A 17587-nucleotide genomic window follows, 5' to 3' on the forward strand; every position below is an offset into this window, starting at 1 on the left:
GGTCTCCCATTCTCCTTTCCAATTGGTCAGCGCCGATGACAATCAACAACCCGCATAACCCCGCCCTCGATCGACAAACCGTCTCCAACGGTCAAGTCACGAATGGGCGGCAACGTGAATCAAATGGCGTCCATTCCTTTTTCTGAAAAAAACGTCACTGAACCCGAAATATTAACTCTTCTTTTCACTACACAGATGCTGCGAGACCTGCTGGGTTTACCAATCTCTGCTTCATTTTCATCGAAGGCTTTGTCACATCGCTTATTCGATTGGTCTTGGCAAATGTCAATCGATTCTCAACCCCTCCCCTATCCAGCGGGAGAGTCAATCCCGCCCTTTCCAAGATATTCCATTTCCATTGGATGCTGGTCTTCCCGATACCGTCCCTCATTGGTTGGACTGCACGTCGATCAAGATTGAGGCCGCCGTTCAGCTTCGGGTCCCGTCACCGATTGACCCAGCGCGCGATCCGTCAATAATTAGATCCCGCCCTCTCAGCACGTCAATCAACGGTCAAAACAGGCACTCAGCGCCGAATGGTTGGTGGCCCTGAATGTCAATAGACCCGCCCCTTCATTCACCAATCCGGTTTCTAAACGTCACTGGAGCTGGATGGACCAATGGGAGAAAGCTGATGGATGGCGGGTTCCGGGAATGATTGACGTCTCTGTAAACCAATAGGGGTAGAGCGTGGACAGATCGATGGAAGGCTGGAAGTGATTGACAACCATTTAGGAAGATGCACAACCAGAGTTCACATGTTTCTCTTTCAACCACGTGTAGTGTATTAGATGCTCTGCATGTGGTGTTCTCTACATTGGGGAGGTCAAACATAAACCTAGGGCACATTTAGCCTAGCATCTCAGCTGGGCCCGCAGGGGCTGATGGGACTCTCCATTTTAATTCCCTTTCTGACATGACCATCCTTAAAAATCATACACCAGGTTATAGTCCCAACAAGTTTAATTGGAAGCACTAGCTTTCGGAGCGACACTCCTTCATCAGGTGATAGTGCGACGCTCCGCAAGCTAGTGTGCTTCCAATTGAACCTCCTTCCAATTAAAATTTGGACTATAACCTGGTGTTGTGTGATTGTACACCCCAGTCCGGCATCTCCAAATCATGACCATCTTTGGTCTCCTCCATTGCCACAATGAACCAAACTGTAAAATGGAGGAACAACAACTCGGATCTTCCGCCTGGGCAGCCTACAGCCCAAAGGACCCAACATTGTATTCTCCAATTTCAAATAGTCTCCATCCCATCCCACAACTTCTTTCCCAGCCCCACCAACTCATTTCCATTGCTGCCTGCCACCATTCCTCCCATTGACCAACCAGGTCGTATTCTCTACCTGCCTTCACCTATCCCCACTTCACCATCCTCCTCCCCACCACCCCCTTTATCTGCAGCTCCCCCCGTACCCACCCCCAGTCCTAAAGAAGGATCACACCCGAAACATCAACTTCTCCACCTCCTGATGCTGCCTAGTTTGCTGTGTTCTTCCAGCCTGTCTACTTTGGATTCCAGCATCTGCTGTGTTATTTTATTGTCTCCAACCAGAGTTGGCAACCTGGTATGCACAAGTTGTTCAGTTATCTTGTAGAATATTTATAAAGTGCTGGCGGTTTTTTCAATGACATTTTATTCTTAATTTTCCTTCAGAAAGTAACTCTTTGTTTCATTGACAATGTTTTCCTGTTCCCACCATCTTATTAAGACCATAAGACATAGGAGTGGAAGTAAGGCCATTCGGCCCATCGAGTCCACTCTGCCATTCAATCATGGCTGATGGGCAGATATGGGCTTGGCTGTCGACAGGTAACCAATCAGCGGAAGGGGGCATCCTAACCTCACTGCCAGCTTCTCATTCCTGGCTGCACATCCTCTGCCACAGCAAGAAGTGCAAAACCTATGCTCACACCACCCCCCTCACCTCCAGCCAAGGCCCTAAAGGATCCTTCCACATCCAAAAGAAATGTACCTATACTTCCACACATGTCATCCACTGTACTCATTGCACCCAATGTGATAACCTCTACCCTGGGGAGATGGAACGCCAAGTTGCAAATAATTTCTGAGAACATCTCTGGGACACCTGTACTAACCAACTTCATCGCCATGTGGCTGAACACTTTAACTCCCTCTCCCACTCCGCCAAGGACATGCAGGTCCTGGGCCTCCTCCGTCACCAAACCCTAACCATCCAATGCCTGGAGAAAGAATACCTCTTCTTCCACCTTGGGCCCCTCCAACCACATGTGATTAATGTGGATTTCACCAGTTTCCCATTTCCCCTTCCCTCACCTTATCCCAATCCCAACCATCCAAATTGGCACCACCATCTAGAACAGTCCTCCTTGTCTACCTTCCTTCCCACCTATCTGCTTCACCCTCTTCTCCAACTTATCACATTCACCCTCACCTTCATCTACCTATCGCATTCCCAGCTGCCTACCCCTCAGGCACACCTCCTTTCCATTTATCTCTCAGCCCCCTTGGCCCACAAGCCTCATTCCTGAGGGCTTATCCCCAAAACGTTGATTCTTCTGCTCCTTGGATGCTGCCTGACCGGCTGTGCATTTCCAGCACCACACTCTTCAACTCCAATCTTCAGCATCTGCAGTCCTCACATTCTCCCTGCACATCCCACCTGTATGTCCTTGGAGAGGGAACATTCGGTGCTCACTGTACGCTTTAGATGTTGATTTGATTTGATTATCGTAGTCACATGTACCTAATCATAGAATCCCTACAGTGTGGAAACAGGCCAATTGTCCCAACAAGTCCACACCGACTCTCTAAAGAGTATCCTACCCAGACCCATTCCCCTATCTTATTACTAATGCACCTAACCTACACATCCCTGAACACTATGGACAATTTAGCTTGGCCAATTCACCTAACCTGCTCAGCCTTGGACTGTGGGAGGAAACCAGAGCACCTGGAGGAAACCCATGCAGACACAGGGAGAACGTGCAAACTCCACACAAACAGTGAAAAGTTTTATTTTGCGAGGAGTACAGGAAAGTCATAGCAAACAAGAACATACGGGTCGTAGGGTGTTTGAACAGAACAAGGCACGTAGATTACACTAGGAGAAAGTGAGGACTGCAGATGCCGGCAATCAGAGCTTAAAAATGTGTTGCTGGAAAAGCGCAGCAGGTCAGGCAGCATCGAAGGAACAGGAGAATCGACAGGATTCCTGAAGAAGGGCTTATGCCCAAAACGGCGATTCTCCTGTTCTTTTGATACTGCCTGACCTGCTGCACTTTTCCAGCAACACATTTTTAAACATAGATTACACCGCAGGAAGTGTACAAAGCAAGATCAACATTAATTGAAGTTAGAGACTCCATTCGTCACTCTAATAACAGCAGGGAAGAAGCTGTTCTTGAACCTGATGGTGTGTGTGTTGAAGGTTCTGTATCTTCTGCCTAATGGAAGAGACGTTACTGGGTTCTGTGGCCAGTAGGCACTGCCAATGCTGTTGTACATATATATTTTCCATTACCTGTGTATTACACAGGTTGGATGAACATTGGAAGGCAATCTAGATGTACGTTTGCTTGCTAAGCTGCTAGATTTGTTCTCAGGCATTTCGGTAATATCATCAGTGAGCCTCCGATGAAGCACTGGTGTTCTGACCCACGTGCTATTGGTGTGTCCTGCTCTGTTGTAGTGGGTGATAACACTTCCAGTTCTTTTGCTGAGAGATTGGTAAATGGGGTCCAAATCGATGTGTTTGTTAATGGAGTTCCAGTTTGAATGCCAGGCCTCTAGGAATTCCCGTATGTGTCTTTGTTTAGCCTGTCCCAGGGTGGATGTACGGGCCCTCTTTGTGTGTGTGGATACTAGAGATAGTTGATCATGTCTTTTGGTGGCTAGTTGGTGTTCATGTATCCTGGTGGCTAGTTTCCTGCCCGTCTGTCCAATGTAATATTTGTTCAGAGTATTTTGTATATGATGTTCTGCTGGTTGTTGGTATGGGATCCTTTAAATTCATCAGGTGCTTTTTCAGTGTGGGGGTAGGTTTGTGGGCTACCATGATGCCTAGGGGCCGGAGTAATCTGGTCATCTCCGAGATGCCTTTAATGTATGGCAAGATGGCAGAGTCTCTGGGCGTGTTGTGTCTTCTTGTTTAGGTCTGTTGTGCAGGAATCAGCAGACTGCACATATCAGCTACCCACTGTTCCAGAATACATTGTATAGGTGTTCTTCCTCTGCTTCTTGTAGCCCCTGGCTGCTGCAGTGTGTTGTGGCTTATTGAAATATGTCCTTATGCAGCTCCCTTTGTGGGTGTTGGGATGATTGCTCCTGTAGTTGAGTACCTAGTCAGTGTGTATGGCTTTCCTGGGTATGCTGAAAGACAATATAAAATAGATGGTACAATTCTGAAGGGGTGCAGGAGTAGAGGGACCTGGGCAGAGATATATGTGCACAAATCTTTAAAAGCGATCCATCAGGTGGAGATTCTAGAGAGTAATAAGGGAAGGATATAGTGTTCTCCTGCTCTATTAATAAAGGCATAGTGCAAGGGGATGGTATTGAACTTGTACAAGACACTTGTCACACTTCAGTTCAAATATTGTGTAATGTTCTGGGCGTTATATTATCAGAAGGATGTGAAAACATTGGAGAGAATAGAGACGCAGTTTACATGTATTTTTTTTAAATTCACTCACAGGGTGAGGGCATCACTGGCTTGGCTGGCATTTATTACCATCCCTAAAGGGCAATTAAGTGTCAACCACATTGGTTGTGGGTCTGGAGTCACATGAGGACAGTTTCCTTCCCTAAAGGACATTAGTGAACCAGATGAGTTTTTCCCAGCAATTGGCAGTAGATAATGGTCATCATTAGACTCTTAAATCCAGATTTTTAAAAATCTAATTCAAATTCCACCATCTCCTGTGGCAGGGTTCAAACCGGAATCCCCAGAACGTTATCTGGGTCTCTGGATTAACAGAGTTGATGGAGCATGGCCCTGGAAATGGCACAGCACGTCAGGCAGCATCTGAGGAGCAAGAAAGTCAACGTTTCAGGCAGGACCCTTCTTCACATCCTCCAACCTCATCTACTGTATCCAGTGCTCTCGATGTGGTCTCCTCAACATCGGAGAGACCAAGCGCAAACTCACGGAACGGTTCAGGGAACATCTCTGGACCGTACGCACCAACCAACCCCACCTTCCCATGGCCAACCATTTCAACTCCCCCTATCACTCCCCTCAGGACCTGTTCATTTTGGGCCACCTCCAGCATTGACACAAGGCCACCCGCAAACTGGAGAACACACCATCTTCTACCTCAGGAGCCAACAACCACATGGCATGAACATTGAATTCAGCATTTCCAAATCTCCCTTCCCCCCCCCCACCATCCCAGATCCAACCCTCCAACTCTGTTGACCTCCTGACCTAACCTACCTGTCCACGCCACCCTTCCCACTGACCTATCACCTACTTTTGCCCACCTATCAACTGGGCAGCACAGTGGTTAGCACTGCTGCCTCACAGCGCCAGAGACCTGGGTTCAATTCCCGTCTCAGGCGACTGACGGTGTGGAGTTTGCACATTCTCCCCGTGTCTGCGTGGGTTTCCTCCGGGTGCTCCGGTTTCCTCCCACAGTCCAAAGATGTGCGGGTCAGGTGAATTGACTATGCTAAATTGCCCATAGCGTTAGGTAAGGAGTAAATGTAGGGGTATGGGTGGGTTGTGCTTCGGTGGGTCGGTGTGGACTTATTGGGCCGAAGTGCCTGTTTCCACACTGTAAGTAATTAATCTAATCTAGCCCCAACTCCCCTTCCCATTTATCTCTCAAACCGCTTCCCCAGTCCTGCAGAGACCCACCTGAAACATTGACTCTCTTGCTTCTCAGATGCTGCCCGACCTGCTGTACCTTTTTGAACACCACGCTTCATCAACCCTGATTTATTGAGCATCTGTAGACCCACTATCTCCTAATCTCTGGATTAACAGTCCAGTGCTAGTGCCACTAGGCCATTGCCTCCCCTTAACTGACCCAAGGATGAGAACTTAAGTCACGAGGATAGATTGAAGTGGACTGTTCTCCTTAGAGAGAAGGCTGAGTAGAGATTTGATCGAGGTTTCACACTCTTGAACGGGCTAAATCAAGTCGATAGGGAGAAACTATTCCTCCTGGTAAAAAGGAACAAAAAAAAAATGAGAGCACGTAGATTTAACGTGATCCACTAAAGCAACAAGGGTAAACTAACGAAAGGCGAGTAGTTAAGATGTAGAATGCGCTGCCTGGAGGTGGAGGTAGGTTGAGGGCATTCAAGAGGGCAGTAGATTTTAAAAAGAACATAGAACAGTACAGCACAGAACAGGCCCTTTGGCCCACAAATGTTGTACCAAGGTTTAATCCTAAATGTAAAACATAGTAACTTAACCTACACACACCCTTCAATTCTGCTTTCCATGTGCACATCCAGCAGTCACTTAAATGTCCCCAATGACTCTGCTAGAGTAGAGTAATGAGTAAAAAGAGTAACGTGCAAAAATATGGGAGGGAAAAACAGGATATTGGCACTAGGTAATTATGCTCATTTAACAAGCCAGTGCAGCACAATGGGCTGAATGTCCTCCCCCTCCAACATAACACCTCAGTTTCTAACATATGTCTGCAGGTGGGATTTGAACTCAGGCCTCCAAAAGTACTAAGGTAAGGACGTGTACTGCACAGGCTCTTGCGGCACATTGGTAATTATGATCCCACAAAATGACATTTTAATTTAAATCACAAAGTTGCTTTTGAGATTTGTCTCTTCAGTTACGTCCCTTTTGAGGATATTCATCAATGATGATTGACAAGTAACCGCCAGGCACATTTAGTTGCGTTACAGCCAAGTTTCATGATTGTGGACAGGCAGGAAGCCGGAAGACCTTCAGGACGTGCTAGCCTTAACGAAGGGTTACACCCAAAACGTCAACTCCTGCACTCCTGATACTGCCTGACTTGCTGTGTTCTTCCAGTCTCCCACCTGTCGACTTTGGATTCCAGCATCTGCAGTTTTATTGTCTCTACTCAAGATTCACGATTATCTATTGCAACACAATCAGATGCTTTCTTTAGAGTCATGAAAAGTGAAAAAAAAGACAACTCAAAAAGAGCCCTAAATTTCATCCATTTTATTGTTCTAAAATTTCAAATAATGGATCATTTACATCTGTTTTCTGCATTAGTTACATCAACACAAAAAAAAACAACTCAATTTATAATTCCAAAAATAAGGACAAAAACAATAAGTTTCTCACGAACAGACAGGGCCTTGTGACTCAGGGTCCTCCATTAATATTTGTGGACTTCTGCCATGAAAAATTGGTGATGAACGAATGGGATTGGAAAGGAAAAGGAAAAGGAAAGGAAACGGGAATCTCCTGAAATCACTCACTAAACAAATCCAGATGAGTCAATGGCTGGCACTGACTGACTTGCAAGACAAGCAATGTTTCTCCTCCCCTCTTCTATATCAGAAACGTTAGAAATGGTTTAAAAAAAGATTACAATTTTCCTCAGACAACAGAAGCCACAGTCTATCTCCTTGCTTTGCCTGCACTTCCTCTGCAAGATTCGTTTTAGTCCTCAGGACAGAAGTTGGGGGTGAAAGATGACCGGGGTAATTTCCTTGCCCTCATTTAGTGATGATTAAGCCTATGAGCTTTAGTCCAGCTCCAAGCAGGCCTACCTCCAAAGCAACAAAGAGTACACTACCTACAGAATGCTACAGGCATCTAACTTACTAATGACAAAGTACTGGAGAGTTTTCATCAGGTCTGGTAACAGACCTGTTCCGTCTCCACAGGTGCTTAAGCACATGTGTCAACAGAAACAGACTTAATGTTGAGTCCATCAGGATTCTTCTTTGGAATTGAAGGGAAGTCATACCAGACTGTTTCTCTGTCCACTGATGCTTCCAGACCTGTGGAGTTTCTCCAGAACTTCATGGTTTTTGTTTTAGAAACTTCAGACTTCCAGAATCTATCATATTTTGCTAAAATACGAATCAATGGTGGTGGTTGTGCCGAAAGTCCCGAGAGAGAATCTTCCCCTCCCTACTAACCCCTAACTCCATGACTCAGAGTGCCACAGCAGTCCTGCCAGCAAACAGGTTACATTTCTTCACAGGAACAGATGTCTGGAAAGACAAAACTACGCTTTCACAGTTTCAACAACAGATCTCATCCTGACCTCACCCACTCCGCCAACAAAATGGCTTTGACATCACCAGACTTCAAAATACTACCAGGTCAGATGTGATTTGTATTTGGCCATTTTGGGATGAATCTAGGACAACGAAAAACTTGGAAGGAATCCAGAGGGAGGTGAAAAAAAATCTCTCAACAAGAGGGTCTCATAAGAAAGAGTTTACAAACAGACACCTTGTAACATTTATTCAAACATCTCAGTCGCCACCCACCGCCACCAGCAACGTCATTTAAATTTCAAAGTGCAATTTTATTTTTGTTTAAACATTTGATTGGAAAGAGATGTCTTTGAACGTTTAAAATGATTGTTTAGAGGAGAGGATGGCGACAATTTCAATAAATAACGAGATGGGTTAGCGCACTAAGTATTCCTTGCGTTTGTTAAGACGTATCTGACAGAAGGAGAATCCTCCCAGCACGATGTAGATTCCAGCAGCAATGAAGCAGTTGTAGCTGACTTGCTCATAGATTCGATAGATTCTCTGTGGGGCGTCAGTACTGACAGTGGATCACAAAGTAGAAAGGAACCGGTTAGACACAAAACGTCAAGCTCAAATTTTAAACATCACATGTCCCCTCGTTCTATGGCTTCACAACACCACCCCTCGTTCTATGGCCTCACGACACCACCCTTCTTTCCACCCCCAAACCTCACCACCCCTCCTCCCATGACACATTTGGCCCCTTTGTGTCCATTCTCCACAGGAATCCAAGTGGACCATTCAGCCCCTCTAGCCTGCCCCACCTCCCATGGCCGATTTACATAGGGTCATGGGTATGATACATAGGGTCTTAGAGTACGGAAAGAGACCATTTGATCCAATTCATTCATGCCAAATGGTTTTGCCCAAAGTAAACTAAAGTCATTTGCCTGCAATTCTTCCAAATGCCTCTAAACCTTTTCCATTCAAGTACCCATCCAGATGAATTTTAAATATTGTAATTGTACAGCCTCTACTACTTCCTCTGGCAGCTCATTCCACACACACACACACACACACACACGTGAAAAAACTACCTGTCAGGTCCCTTTTAAATCTTTTCCTTCTCACCTTAAACCTATGCCTTCTAGTTTTGGACTCTCATAACCTGAAGATTACCGCAACTATTCACCTTATCCATGCCCCTCATGATTTTATAAAACCTACATAAGGTCACCCTTCAGCCTCCAATGCTCCAGGGGCAAAAAAGTTTCAGTCCATCCCATGGCACGGTGACTCAGCACCAAGGACCTGGGGTTCAATTCCAGCCTCAGGCTGTGGATTTTTCACATTCTCCCAGTGTCTGCATGGGTTTCCTCCGGGTACTCTGGTTCTCCCACAGTCCAAGTGTGCGCAGGTTAGGTGAATGCTAAATTGTCCCATAGTGTTCAGGGGTGTGTAGATTAAGTGCATTAGTCAGGGGTAAACGTAGAGTAGTAGGGTAGGGGAATGGGTCTGGGTGGGATACTCTTCAGAGGGTCAGTGTAGACTTGTTGGGCCAAATGGCTTGTTTTCATACTGTAGGGATTCTATGATCAACTCAAACTCTCCAGTCCTGGCTTCATCCTTGTAAAATTTTTCTGCGCCCTTTCTGGTTTAACAACAACCTACCTAGAGCAGGGTGACCAGAATTATATGCAGTCTTCCAAATATAGCTGCTTCACCTACCCATTCTCCCATCACATTCTTTTGCTGAACTTTCCTTAACATTCATGGCTTTTTAGGGGACGAGGGGCAGACAACAGCATTCCAGACTAGATACCACCTTCAGCAAGAAAATACATTCACCCTCAAACCCAAGTTCCTCCCTTAAGATTTCATGTTCTGACAAAGAATCACACTAGACTCGCAACGTTAACTGTTTCTCAATCCCCAGACCTACTGAGTTTTCACAGCATTATGTGTTTTCAATCATATTCCCAGCATCTGCTGTATCTTGCTTTTATTAGGTTAGACCCTTTTTGATTTAAACTACCTCCAACAAATGCCGTATTTCCTCTCCATTAAACAAGCCATATTTTTAATCGTTTAAAATCTTTATTTGTTCATTCCTTGATCTTCTAGAGTCAAGGAAATACAAGCTACGTCTGTCGGACCGGTCATCAATCTAACTTCAAAACCCCAGTATCCTTCCATTAAACTTGCATTGAACACTCTCCAGGCCTCTCATCCATTTTGAGTTCAGAGTTGGACAATTTCACAAAGAATCAACAGCTGCAATCCTACATTGTGTCCGAGGAGAAAGTGAGGTCTGCAGATGCTGGAGATCAGAACTGAAAATGTGTTGCTGGAAAAGCGCAGCAGGTCAGGCAGCAACCAAGGAACAGGAAATTCGACGTTTCGGGTATAAGCCCTTCTTCAGGAATGAAGAAGGGCTTATGCCCGAAACGTCGAATTTCCTGTTCCTTGGATGCTGCCTGACCTGCTGCGCTTTTCCAGCAACACATTTTCAGTTACACTGTGTCCTCCACAACCACCGTGAACCTGCATAAGATCCTGTTCACCCATTGACCACTGCACTCAGTAACCGACGTCAGCATCAGTTAAGTAACATCTCATTTCTGATGCTTTCGTCCATTTTTTTCACACCCCTCCATGACCCCTCACCCACTCTCCATCTCTGCAGTCTCCTCTGGCCTGGAGATCTGTGCTCCTTCAGTTGTGATCAGGAGCCTCCATGGTTTTAACCACCCCATCATCAGCAGCTGAGCCTGTAGCTGCCCGAGTCCTTGGCCTACCTAAACCTCTCCACCTTGAAAGGCGGTCCTACAAACCTACACAGCCACTGAGAAGTTGTTTCTCCTTGTGGAAGAGTCTAGGACCAGAGGGCATAATCTCTGAGTAAGGGGTAGCCCAGTTAGGGCAGATTTGAGACAATTTCTTCTCTCAGGAGGGAAGTCAATCTGCAGAATTCTTTATTATTAAAGGTTGAACCATTATAAAAATCATTGATGCCCTACAGTGCAGATAGAGGCCATTTCAGCCCATCCATTCTGCACTGACCCCTGAAGAGCATCCCATCCTATCCTAGCCTTGTAATCCCACGTTTCCCCATGGCTACCCACCTAGCCTGCACATCTCTGGACACTATTGCAATTTAGTGCGTCCTTTCCCCATAACCTGCACATCTCCGGACTATGGGAGGAAACCCACACAGACGTGGGGAGAACATGCAAACTCCACACAGACAGTCACCTGAGGCTCGAATTGAATCTGGGTCCCTAGCACTGTGGGGTAGCAGTGCTAACCAATGTCGCCCCATTAAGCTAAGATAGACATTTTTACTCAGTAAAGGGAATAAGGCAAAAAAAGTGGAGTTAAGGATTATTAGATCAGCCACGAATGCTGCAGCAGATTCAGTGGGCTAAATGGCTTACTCCTGCATATCAATCTTCTAGCACTCACTTATCCCAATATATCCTTACTAATAACTTTCTTGGAAAGCTGGATTCATGCAGCACCTTAAAAAAAATCTTAATTTTTTTTATGGATATGTAACTTCTACCTCTTTATTTTAAAATATTGGAATTTGTTCACAGACATGTTTGGTGAGGGGGTGGGGTGTGTGGTGTGGGGAGGTCACTGGCATTTATTGCCTCAAGGAGGTGCCGATAGTGAGCTTATACACCCCATTGATGAGCACATCACACACGTCCGGGTTCAACCCGATCACTGGCCATCCAACTGCACCCTTCATCGCTACCCTCCCCTGAACACACTCACGTGGTAAAGTCCTCCTCAGTTAAGGGAACATCTTCAATCAGAACGGCCGAGTGGATGTTGAAGAAGATTCCCAGCAGGACCTGGAACATGACGTTGAAGACAGGTTTGAAAACAGAACAGCATCATCTTAAACCCTCCACCACCAACGCACATAACACTGGAGTCAGAGTCCCAGCAAACAGTTCGGCCCATTGAGTCCATGCCAGCCCACTTTAGGTTATTTATTTACGTATTCCTGCTCTTTTCATCACTGGCCCTACCTGAGACCAAAAGATATAGGAACTGGAGGGTCCTTGAGCCTACCCTGCCATTCAATAGGACCACGGCTGACCTGACGTTCCTCATGTCCACTTTCGCTCTCTTTCCCCATAACCCTCGATTCCCCTGCTGACCAAGAATCTATCTCAGCCTTCAATATACACAAGGACTCCACCCCAACAGCTCTGTGGCAAGGAGTTCCAAAGACTCAATCTTCAGGGAAGAAATTGCTCGCCGCTGTCTTAAGTTGGCACCCCATTATTCAGAGACTGTGCTCTCTGGTCCTAGACTCTCCCAGGAGTGAAACATCCTCTCTGGCAAGACTCTTAAGAATCCAATGTTTCAATGAGATTCCACTCATTCTTCTAAACTCCGATGAGTAAAATCCCAACCTGTTTTCACCTTTACTCAAAAAGATAATCCATCCATAGCAGGGATCACGGTAGTGAACCTTGAAGTGTCCATCGCGTTTCCCTTTGAGCTCATGCATCACCACTGCTTGCACACGGAGACAGAGTTCCAGGTCATTTATCGTTCAATGCTTAAAAAAAAAACATCCTTCCTCACACTCAATCTTTCTCCTCTAACACCTTTGTGCAAACTCCTCTCCTTTCCAGAATCTCAGCCCATTCCAATTTACTCCATAGTTGTCACCAAAGAACTTTTGTTCTCTTCTAGTTGTGCTTTTCCCTGCCTTATGACCCCAGGATGTTCCAGTCATGGGCTTCATGGAGGATGCAGTTTTGGGGAAAATGATCAGCGCTACATGAATATTTCTTTCCCTGGTCAGCAGGTAAAACACTTCCATACAGGGATTAGGCAGGTGGGGGATGTTGCTGTCTCATGAAGAAATCTCCCATTAAAAGAGGGCTCCAGAGCCGAGCTCCCCAAACATTTTCACACCATGATCCCATTTTGGAGGTTTGAAAAATTGCTGTGACCCCTTTGGGGAGACCAGACAGAGTGGGGACTGAGAGACCACGCACAGCAGGTCAAGCGGCAAGCGAGCAGCAAGAGAATCAATGTTTCAGGCATAAGCCCTTCATCAGGAAGGAGGCTTATGGGCCACAGGGGCTGAGAGATAAATGGGGAGGGATGGGGAAAGTTGCTGAGAATGTGATAGGTAGACAGAGGTGGGGGTGAAGATGACAGGTCGGAGAGGAGGGTGGAGCGGATAGGTGGGAAAGAACTTGGACATCTAGAGGCGGTGCCAAGTTGGAAGGCTGGATCTGGGATAAGGTGAGGGTTGGGGAAATTAGGAAACTGGTGAAATTCACTTTGTTCCCACGTGGTTGGAGGGTCCCAAGGCATAAGATGAAGCGTTCTTCCTCCAGGGAATGGTTAAGGGTTTGACGGCGGAGGTGGCCCAGGACCTGCATGTCCTTGGAGGAGTGGGAGGGGGGAGTTTAAAAAGTGGTCAGCCACAGGGCAGCGGGGTTGGTTAGTGCAAGTGTCCCAGAGATGTTCTCTGAAACGTTCTGAGTGTAGGCGTCCTGTCTTCCCAATGTAGAGGAGACCACATCAGGAGCAAAGGACACGGTAAATGATGTGTATGGAAGTGCAGGTAAATCTCTGATGTGGAAGGTTCCTTTGGAGCCTTGGATGGAGGTGAGGGCAGTGACGTGGGCACAATGGTTCTAACTCAGTGACAGCTACTTCTCCCAAATTCCAGCCCACGTGCAATAGAAAGTGGGCCAAGTATAGATTTAGAGTACTTTTTCTAGCTATGCAAACTTGACAGGCTGAACGGCCTTGTTATACCTCATAATTCCACAACCTGACTCAGGGTCCTGATCCCAACTTTGGGAATTCTGGCTTGAGGTGGCAAAGTGACACCGTTGTTGAAAGGAGGCCTAACCAGGTAGGCCTTGAATTAACTTAGCACCCGGATTAGGAAGATATGTATTATATTGAGGTTGTACAGGATGTTGGTGAGGAATACTGTGACCAGATCTTGTCACCCGGTTATATAGGAAGGAAATTAAGCAATGGAAGGGTCAGAAAAAAATTTACCAACAGGGTTTGAGGTACAAGGAGGGGCTGGGACTTTAAAACTGGAGTGCAGGAGGCGGAGGGATGAACTTAAAGAAGTTTATAAAATCATGCGGGATACAGATAAGGTGAACGGCAGGTGTCTTTTCTCTAGGGTGGGGGATTACAAGACTGGGGGCATAGTTTTAAGATGAGAAGAGAAAAAGAGTTTAAAAAAAGACAGAGGGGACATTTTTTTAAAAACATACACAGTAGTTCGTGTGAGGAATCAACTTCCAGGGGACATGGTGGATGGGAGTACTGTTACTACATTCAAAAGACATTTGGACAAACACATGAATAAGAAATGTTTGGAGGGATATAGGCCAGGAGAAGGCAGGTGGGGGCTAGTTTAGTTTGGGATTATGGCCGGCATGGACTGGTTGGACCAAAGGGCCTGTGTCCCTTCTGTACGACTCTGTAGGAACTGGGAGCAGGAATAGATCACTTACTCCTTCAAGCCCGCTTTGCCATTCAATATGATCATGGCCAATTCTCCATCTCAATACCACATTGCAGCTTTCTCCCCATACCCCCAGCTGCCTTGAGACCCTAAAGAAAGCCTTAGCTAAAAAGATGGATAAACAGGGAACTTCAAGCCCACTTGCTATCCCCCGAGTGTCTGTGCCAAGCTTTCTGTTTTTGCTTGCCTCTTCCCGTGTGCCTGTCCAATCCACACAGTCCCTCAAGGACTTGTCCTCTCAAGGTTGACTGTCTCCTTGGTGACCATATACAGCCACGACGAGGGAGCAGGAATTAAAGAACAGAAACTAATGTTACAAAGACAGTCTGTCTGGGGGAGGGGCTTTGAAAAAAAAAAGCATACATAATTTGAAACCAACCCAAAATGCTCCTCCCACTACCTTCAGAACAGGTCACCACTAATTGGCGAAAGAACATGGTGTCACAGAACTGTACAGCACAGAAACAGACCCTTCAATCCAACTCATCCATGCGGAGCAGATATCCCAACCTAATCTAGTCCCATTAGCCAGCACCCAGCCCATATCCCTCCAAAACCTTCCTATTCATGTACTCATTCAGATGCCTTTTAAATTGTTACAGTTGTACCAGCCTCCAGCACTTCCTCTAGCAGCTCATTCCATACACGCACCACACTGTATGAAAAAGTTGCTCCTTAAGTCCCTTTTAAACATTTCCCCCTCACCCTAAACCTATGACTTCCAGTTCTGGACTCCCCCACCCCAGAAAAAAACCTTCTGTTTATCCTATCCACGCCCCTCATGATTTTATAAACCTCTATAAAGGTCACCCCTCAGCCTCTAATGCTCCAGCGAAAACAGCCCCAGCCTATTCAGCCTCTCCCTCCCTGCCAACATCCTTGCAAATCTTTTCTGAACCCTTTCAAGTTTCACAAAATCCTTCCTACATGAGGGAGACCAGAAAAAAAGTGCCAGATGACATTGGTTATTTCACATTTTGTTTGCTTACACTCCTGTGAAGGAAGCAAGACATTTTCCTGTGTCAAAGGTATGTCATAAACAGAATACATTATTGTTAGACACAGGCATTACTGACTGAACACATCACGTTGAGATCTAGCACAGACTAGTTCATCAGTTTTGTTTCCAGAACCTGGCCTCAACCAGCCAGCTCTGATGAGCACCAGTTCAGGATCAGTAAGTGACACTGGAACTAATAATTCCTATTCACCATTCAACCTCCACAACTAAATCCACACATGCCAACATGAGGCAAGGACATGACATACTCCACAACCCCAACAGCTTGGCTAATATTGGAGACAGGAATGGAGCATGACTGAGGAGGAATCTCAGCAGCAGTCAGAGGATACAATCCTGCATTGATATAATCAATCACTCTTCATGACATCAGGGTCTGCCAAAGTGGTCACATCACAATTTTAAAAACGCACAATAAGCTGGATCTGTTTGACAAAGAGCCACAGAATATGAGTATGCAATGCAAGAGCACCTCCACACTCAGCAAGCTGAAAGCACAGAACTAAGCAACAGCTGTCTGTAGATGATACAACGTGCCCTAACAATGGAGATTAATCACAAGAGGTAGCATCACAAGTTTATGTGCAAAGCAAGAATGGCACCACAGAATGACAACTTTGCATACTTGTCACTGGGCTCCTGTATTCGGACAGGTTGATACACTTGATAGTAAAATCTAATTCTATTTCTAGAACTGACCTCCAGAAAAACCTGGATAGCAATGCCCAAGCCTTTGGTATGGATTGACCCAGCATGAGCAGCTAAGGTGTTCAACCTGATAAAGAAAACTTTAAAATGGAGCTAGCAAAGATGCACCCACACACTCTACCCATCTCTTGAGCTCTCAAACACCTGTCTGTAATAATACATGACTCTCTCCTCTCATACACAAACATCTCATTCAATATGTTATCTGCCCTTCACCCATTTCCTCTCATTTATTCTGCCTATATATCACTACTATCTATCCCTCCACATATTTCTTTCTATCACTCTATCCTCCCCAGTTTTCCTTTTAGCACTCTCACTCACTTATCTCTAGCACTACCTTGTCTCCCCACACTCTCCCATTTTCTCTCTCTGTCCTTTTCTCCTTCTTCCCCAATAAAACCTGGCTTTCTATTTTCTCTCTCTCTCACTATCTTTTCTCCCACCCTGACATTTTCTCTGTATCAAAACCATCTCTCTCCCTCCCTCCTTCCCTCATTTCTCTCTCACCCACTCTATCTTCCTTTTCTAGTCCACACACCTTCTGTAGCTTTTCAACACAGTCTCTCACAGTTGACCCTAACCAACCAAAGCCCCTTCCCAGCTCCATCACCAGATCCTCACTAAGGGGAGTCCCAGGAATGGAAGTAAGGGGAGCCAGGCCCACTTCAGATGAAGGTGACAGAAGCCTTGCTCCCCCTGAGTCCTTCTGCACCACCACCCCAGCACTGGCAACGATTTAGACTCACCAACATAATCACTCCCCAAATACTGAGGACAATCCCACAAGCTGCCAGCTTAGGGCCACAGCAGAGTAAGGAAGCCATCTCCTAGTTCCCAGGTCCAGCCTCTTCCTGAACAAAAATGTTACCAGCTCCAGCTGATTGTGAAATGTATCGAACCCGGCACCGTCCACTGACAAATAGGGATGGTGAACACTGATGGAACAAACAACACAGGGGAAAAAAAGACAAACAAGCAGATGTTTCACAAACATAACTCGACAAAATTCAATATTTCAATTTTATATCAATTTACCTAATAACGGACTGACCTTTCTTTCTAAAATGTTGATGAACTGAGTCTTATCGCCCCTTTCCCTGTCTGCAAAGTGGTTGAGGCGATGTTGGATCACATGATCAAACGAGCTGTCCTGTGATTTTTAAAGGTTG

General features: G+C 45.9%; 1 protein-coding gene across 1 annotated transcript; it reads right to left on the reverse strand.

Moving 5' to 3' along the window:
* Nucleotides 1–7138: 7138 nt before the first annotated feature.
* On the reverse strand, nt 7139–17293 carry LOC132835158 (ribonuclease kappa-like). The gene is made up of 3 exons (XM_060854492.1): nt 17165–17293; nt 11935–12014; nt 7139–8728 (listed from the first exon to the last, which is right to left on the reverse strand). Exons 1-3 carry the CDS (start codon nt 17240–17242, stop codon nt 8584–8586), a joined length of 303 nt encoding a protein of 100 aa, XP_060710475.1. The 5' UTR covers nt 17243–17293; the 3' UTR covers nt 7139–8583.
* Nucleotides 17294–17587: the final 294 nt, after the last annotated feature.

Source organism: Hemiscyllium ocellatum, chromosome 44, assembly GCF_020745735.1.
Source record: "Hemiscyllium ocellatum isolate sHemOce1 chromosome 44, sHemOce1.pat.X.cur, whole genome shotgun sequence".
NCBI lineage: Eukaryota > Metazoa > Chordata > Chondrichthyes > Orectolobiformes > Hemiscylliidae > Hemiscyllium > Hemiscyllium ocellatum.

Coding starts and splice junctions, on each gene's coding strand:
- LOC132835158 (XM_060854492.1), bottom strand. CDS start 17,242: ATGGCTTCCTTACTCTGCTGTGGCCCTAAGCTGGCAGCTTGTGGGATT. Junction 12,015..17,164: donor TTTGGGGAGTGATTATGTTG/GTGAGTCTAAAT, acceptor GTCATGTTCCAG/GTCCTGCTGGGAATCTTCTT. Junction 8,729..11,934: donor ACTGAGGAGGACTTTACCAC/GTGAGTGTGTTC, acceptor ATCCACTGTCAG/TACTGACGCCCCACAGAGAA.